At 39.7% G+C, this 7,281-nt stretch overlaps 1 protein-coding gene across 1 annotated transcript; it reads right to left on the bottom strand.

Annotated features, from left to right (window-relative positions):
- Window positions 1-5,157: 5,157 nt before the first annotated feature.
- Window positions 5,158-6,763, bottom strand: LOC137272353 (lengsin-like). The gene is made up of 2 exons (XM_067804721.1): window positions 6,631-6,763; window positions 5,158-6,251 (listed from the first exon to the last, which is right to left on the bottom strand). The coding sequence occupies exons 1-2, from the start codon at window positions 6,761-6,763 to the stop codon at window positions 5,158-5,160; spliced, it is 1,227 nt and encodes a 408-aa protein (XP_067660822.1).
- Between the last annotated feature and the right edge of the window lie 518 nt (window positions 6,764-7,281).

Below are 7,281 nucleotides of genomic sequence, written 5' to 3' on the forward strand. Positions count from 1 at the left end.
ACTTCTGCAAGAAACGTTGATTAATTCTGAAAAAAAATTTCAAGCCTGAACACATTCAGATAATATAATTCGCAGGGCAAATGATCTTTGACTTCTCCGTTGTTTCCTATGGAGTAATGGAGATGAATTTAATCTTTGTATATTTCATACATCTAAATCTGTGACTTAAGTATTAATGGTTTTCCGGGAAAGGTCGTGGGCTCGTTCAGTTGACCGAGTAAAGGTATTTATGTAAACTTGCCTGGCGATGACTGAGAAAGGTAGCGTTAGTCAGAACAGTGTATCTGACTGGTACATTTGGGGTAAACCGATGCAAGGATCACAATGGTCTAGCAGTACAGAACGTAAAGAGGAACACATTCTGAATTGACGTTTTTTGTTTGAGAACTTATTGGGTACAAGAGTATGAACGGCTAATTTAATAGGTACCAGTCTGTGTGTGTTTCTAAGAAGACACCCACAGACACATTTACCCTGTTCCGTCACTCCAACACAACTACTGACAAATAGGCACACACACTTACTCACAAACAGATAATGATTGTAGTTGCCATACACAATTTTAATTTTTAGAATCCTTCCTTACTCGTGCCACTGGCGTCATCACAGTGTTAAATGGTGATGTCTTAGTTGTAAGCGCTACTGTCTATGGATTCCAAAGTATTTCTGGAAGGAACCTCATAAGCCAAGAGACCCCTGCTTGCCCTAAAAGGCGACTATGCTAGCCTAAGAGGCGACTGACGGGATCGGGTGGTCAGACTCGCTGACTTGGTTGACACATGTCATTGGTTCCCAGTTGTGCAGATCAATGCTCATGTTGTTAATCACAGGATTGATCCAGACTGGATTATTTACAGACCTCCGCCATATAGTAGGAATATTGCTGAGTGCGGCGTACAACTAAACCCACGTACTCTCTCGTACGCTAAGACACTAGCAACAGCCTAAGAATGCATTTAGCAACATCTACACAAACGTATTTACCAGGTGTTACAGGTACTTTGTGTTTAGAGGTGCATACATGTTTATGTTTCATAACATCCGATCATTATGTGAGGACGTAATATTTATTGTAAAGTGTAAACAAACTATGTTGAGTTAAACGTTTCTGTTTTACATAACCATTGATAATACACAAGCAGGTGCCAGATGCTGATAACGTTAATCACAGGGTAACCTGATACAGCCTGATTATTCACAGAACACCCTCATAGTTTACTTATATTGTAGAGTGAGGCTTAAAAACAAACAACTGAGTGAGTTAAACAATAATGGTGGTTAGTACGAACCCTTCAGTATTATAACAGTTGCAAAATGTGCATATTTTTACCTAAAATTATTCAGATATTTCTCACCAAAGTCAATGTTATATTTCGTACATTTTGTTAAAGTATTCACGTTGTAGCAGACTTGTTATCGGTAACTTGCGTAACTGACAGCTGTCTATGCTACTGGCATCACCCCATGCCGCTAAAAGCCTGATTGAGTATACACTCCAGTGTTTGTACTGACCGCTCCGACCACAGCTTAATGGTCAAATATTCACGAATGTACACGCTGTCAAATTAGACAGATGTAGATGTGGAGGCTTAACCACGTACATTACTGGTTATTACTTAACTTTTCCGACAACACACGGCCAAAGCAATTAAAATCTCGAAAGCTATCTGCCAAAATTGACTAATATCTCGATGCCATAACTTCTCAAAAGATAGACAAAGCGTCGTCTCCATTTTAGGGAAACTGGTTATACCGTACAAGCAGAGGGTTCAGCTATATAAGCACCAGGGTCTGAAACATACATCAGTCTGACCCTGGAACACTTCTGTTTGTATCAAGGTGTGGAGATCCCACCGGCTAATTCCCCAATTCTAGGTACGAAGTAGCTTGGTGACAACCAAGCCCCGACTTCAGTATTTTGTGCCCTGGTTCTGCTGGTGTCGATTTGTATGGAGCAGAGAGTAAACAGCCTACCTTCTCGTTCGGCTCTGAAAGTTGGATTACTCTGGTCGTTCTGCTGAAGAGTCATGACTGGACATGTTCGTTTAATACACAACGTATTTGGGTAAAACATGTGACCAAACTAATTAAAGCTTACTCTAAATGTAAACTGACAAAAAGGAAAATTATGACAAATATTATCATTACACGCATTGATGACGATAATGAAATCATTCCACAAAATTGCTAACAACCCAATAACTATTCTCACAAATGAATATTTTACAAGCACTATAATACCAAACAAGGTGCATATGTTACAATATAACAGCACAATCGCCCATCTGTTATACGCTGTATGAGCTGAAGACATCTCATCTTTATGCAACAAAACTGAGACTTTCTGATGCTATCGTGTATTTAACACGAGCAAAATTTATATGTCATGTTTCATGGACTCTTGGCCATGTAAATACAATACAACGCCATATACATTCATTTTGACATTATCTCAAACCCATGAACAAAGGACAGCTAGTACATTCATTATGAAGTTCGATGCACACAATCATGCCAAGATTTCCTATGACTTTTAATGATAGTTTCTTTGCAATGTATAATTTGTGCAGTGAACTGGTCTATAGGATATACAAAGTGGATTATACCACTGAAGGTAGATTAAGATAATTAATGATTTGGTAATTTTATAAAACAAAGTGTATCTTATCATAAAGTTCTTCATATGTCCTCATACATTGTTTATTATTTCATGACTTGTGAGACGGACTGCTTTAAGTCTGGTTTGGGCATCACGACATAATTTGTCTATTTATTCATAATTTTTTCTGTCGTTTAGTACAATTGTCCCAGATGTGAAGAACAATCAAATACTGGTAAAATATAATTTTCGTACATTGTTTAGAACCTTTTACGGTTTAGACGATATCAACATAACCATAACAGAATGCACTGGGTTAACCGTAGCGTCAGTGTTAGCAATATGATCGCCGCAGGAACAGTAACTCAGCAGAATATCCCAGTGTGTTTATAGTTTACTGAAGTTTTGTGCTTAAAAAAAAAGGAGAGTGCCAACTAGGACTAGCTGCCTCTTGCGGCAGTTATGTGTTTAAGGAACATAACCTGAAATCTGGACTTTCACAGGTGTGTGAAGAAAGAGCACATATTGAACAGGATTCAGATACATGAGAGGTGGAATCGCGTGGTTTACCACTTTCTAACCAATCTTGGCAAGCAGGAAGTATCTCATTACTTTAGTGCGGTAGTTCTCCCCGACGTTCTTTCAAGAGTTCTGCAATGATGAAGAGACTGTCTGGAATTACTCTGGGAGGTAAATAAGGAGGTCATTGTAGAAACATCACGCTCCTTCATATTTTGGAAATATATATTTTCATATCCTTCATATACAGAAAAACGTATATTTTGCATCCAATATTCAAGCGACAGGATTTCAACCTGTAAGTAATGGATTCTAAACCATACAGTCCAGGAACAATGTTTGAACATACGGGGTACTTTGAAATGGCCAAGATGACTGCACCTGACCACAGGAAATATTGGGTGGCTTCTTCGGACGATCTTCAGTCGCTCGGGAACAATTCTGATCCACACTTGTAAACCTGTATTTATGTCTACAACTGGAGCGTGGACTTGTGTTCTTGATTGCCCTTCCGGGGACAATCAGCTTATCACTGCAGAAAGACGTGTGTCAGAAGTCCACAAATCACTTATAGTATGCTTATCGTAAAAGGTGACTAGCCGGATCGGGTGGTCTGGTTCGCTGACTTCACTGACCCATGCCATCGGTTCCCAGTTATGCAGATCGATGATCATGCTGTTGATCACTGGATTATTTACAGACCGCCGCCATATAGTTGAGTGCGGCAGAAAACTAAACTCACTCACTCACTCACTCACAGACTATGAATATTAGGGCTATCTCTTTTCACTCAATTATAGTGAAATATGTCATTCACCGTTTACCGTTGTGGAATACACATTCTCAGTCTGATTACACACAGTGCATTAGAGAAGTCACACTTCTACTAGAAAATTGAAAATCAATAGAGATACTGGCTCACGTTGACGAATCAATGAAATGTGAAAACACCGCATGCACAATCTTTTGTGTAGTAACGCAAAACATTAAGATTGAATACATTTAATCATAACTTAGAACTCTCTTTCCAACAGTTTCAATCAATGTTTAATATTCAATCAATATATCTAACGACAGGAAGGAAACGTGTACAAGTGCATTGCTCACTAAAACGCGTTGATTTCAACATACATGCATATACACTCCTTTTCCTAGCGGAATTAGAAATGGACATCCAATAAAAAATGATAGGAATGTTCACATAGGGTGTCACATTGGCATTTGTATTCTTGTTTATGCTTTTGAGCATAAATCATGCTTTCATCCATTGTCTCCATTGTCCGGTTGCATGTATAACGTTGATTTTCTAACACCATATGAGAAAAATGGCGTCACAGTAGATTTATCAGTTCTTTGATCGTGTCGCAGTCTGGGGGAGGTTTCAATATTCTCTTGTCAGAATGGTTAATGTAGTCTCCAAAAGTAGATGATAAAACAGGATTCAGACACATTTAGTTCAAAGTCTGTTTATTATGATATCGTCGTTTGTTTATACAAAAAGGTTTATACATAGTCTACACATGGGAAGTATTGTCTTCCATATATATTATACATGTAAGCAATCCATTGTTTGTATGAAATTGTATATATTCATCGTCAGTCTTCTAATTCTACTGCCAGGGGCGGTGGGGTAGCCTAGCTGTTTAAAGCGTTCGCTCGTCACGCAGAAGACCCGGATTCGATTCCTCACATGGGTACAATGTGTGAAGCCCATTTTATGGTGTCCCCCGCCGTGATATTGCTGGAATATTGCTAAAAGCGGCGTAAAACTAAACTCACTCACTAATTCTACTGCCGATTTGTTGTTAGTAATGTTATCGGGTTATTTGGAGACAGACATCGCTATATGGGGGTCTAATGGTAGCATACGAGTGGACAAAATAGGATACACGTCATATACAGAATGTACCTAAGAAAGGCTATGCTAATTGTAAACGGTTTGAATGAACCAAGGATACACTAACCAATTATCCTAACTCAGCCAATATTAGCAACCACTGAAAACACTTATCTGCTACTTCTAGACGTAAAGTATCAGCTCAGCTGTTTGATGCAATGTCTTTATTTGCAACTGCAACAAACCAATGCACCAGCTCCTTCCCGAGAACATTCACCATGTCAGTATCTGCCTGGAGGGCAGACAGAGCCTCGGGGAGGGAGGCTGGGAGAGTATCAGGTGCCATGGAGTTGGAAGATGTCTCTTCTGTGTCTGGACATTCAGGAGGACAATCCAAGTTATTGAATATCCCGTCTAAACCTGCAGCTATCGTGGCAGCTACAGTCAGATATGGATTGCTGATACCGCTTGGAATCCGATTCTCAAAATAGACGCCTATTTTATCAGTATCAGCTTTAACGCGGAAACATGTAAGACGATTTTCACACGCCCAGTTGATATTCCCTGGTCTCCTTGGGCGGTGGAGTCGATCATAACAATTGACAGTCGGACACCAAAAGGCTGAAAGAGCCCGTGAGTGTTTCAGCAGTCCAGCAAGCCAACATCTTCCCAAATTTGATATACCATCGGGCTTGCTTGAATCACTGAAAATATTTTCACCACTTTCCATCGACAATAATGAATGATTGTAATGCATTCCGACTTCACCCGATTCTTGTCTTGCGTTAAAGCTAACTTCATAATCTGCATGCTTACTCGCTACTTGAAGGGCTCCATTTCGAAAAGTAAAAGCCTGGTCAGCGGCGGTGATGCCTTTGGATGCCTTCAAAACGCTTTCGTAGAGTCCAGCATCCCACTCTGTATGGAAGTTCTCAACATCAACACCTGCGTTGCGCATGCCTTTGTCTAAGGCAAAGAGGAATTCGCTGTGTTGAGTGTGGTCCAAATGATACATTCGGTGTTTCATCGATGCAGGTTCGCCTTTATAATACAACATATATTCCATCTCAAATCCCGATAACATTGCGTATCCATTGTCTGCCAATCGTTGAAGCTGTTGTTGAGCAGCATACCTCGGAAAAAACGTAACAGGTGCCTTGTCTTTCAACCAATATGCATCGCATATGACTTCAGCCACCTTGTACTGTTCACCCCCATCCCAGGCAATATTCTTCATTGTGCTGAGGTCGGGACTTATTACAAAGCCATAACCCTTTCGCAGTGCCCTAGGAACGCCTGCAAGAATGATGGATATTGATTATTGACTCATGAGTATCTTTATTTCAATACAGCTTTTTCAAACATTCATGGTTATGATGCTCATTGCCAGTTGGTTGTTGCCATAGAATACCATAGGTTAAAAAAATTCCAAGTTCGACAAGATACTCATTTATGCGCCGAGCAACTAAACTAAGCATTCTCTTTTGTTTAACGGAATAATCCAGCTATATAATGAAGATATAACAAAATGTCTGGAACGGGCAATGATATTACTCATCATACTATTGAGTCTTTCCCCTAAATCCAATATGTATAGACCTCCATCGGTTACCGAGGGCCAAACCTCTTACAGTTTCAACACAGAACGGATAACGTTACAGATGACAAAACATACCTACTCCTACTGTGACTCCAGTTCTACAGGTGTGCTCGGCATGGCGGCAATGAACAACCCTTCCTCTGGACTTTCCAGATATATCACAGATAGTTAGTCGTAAATAGTCGAAGGAGACATTTATCTGAGACATTGATCTGCAACAGTAATTGACCATTGTTTGTACTCTTCATTAATTCATGAACAATTAATCTTAACACTGCTATTTTTCACTCCTGGTTTTCACACTGTCAGGTGAAATCGCTGAAGGAAAGATCTCATACATCACCATCGGTTCCTATCGATCTATGGAGACAAATTTCTGACAAATTTAAATGATATGTGTAGAACTGCCTCTTTGAATTTCCGAGAAAGATCTTTTTGCAGTTGTCAGAGTTGTGCCGAAAATTTGTGTAAACCTGCCTGGCCGTGACTGAAGGAGATGTATACTTATCTGACTGAGAGTCACAGTGTCACTGTGTTCTTGAAAATCAGCGTAAGACCATATTATAACCTAATCAGCGTATGTCCGGACCATATTATAAGCTAGCTAGACAAGGTCACACTGGTCCTCAAAGATATCGAGCAATTTTATTGTCCTGCTGTGTTTACAATAGCATAGAATGCATACTTTGAAGCGACCAGTCAATGTTTGTTTGAAGACAAATAACT

This window comes from Haliotis asinina, chromosome 2 (assembly GCF_037392515.1).
Source record: "Haliotis asinina isolate JCU_RB_2024 chromosome 2, JCU_Hal_asi_v2, whole genome shotgun sequence".
Classification (NCBI taxonomy): Eukaryota; Metazoa; Mollusca; class Gastropoda; order Lepetellida; family Haliotidae; genus Haliotis; species Haliotis asinina.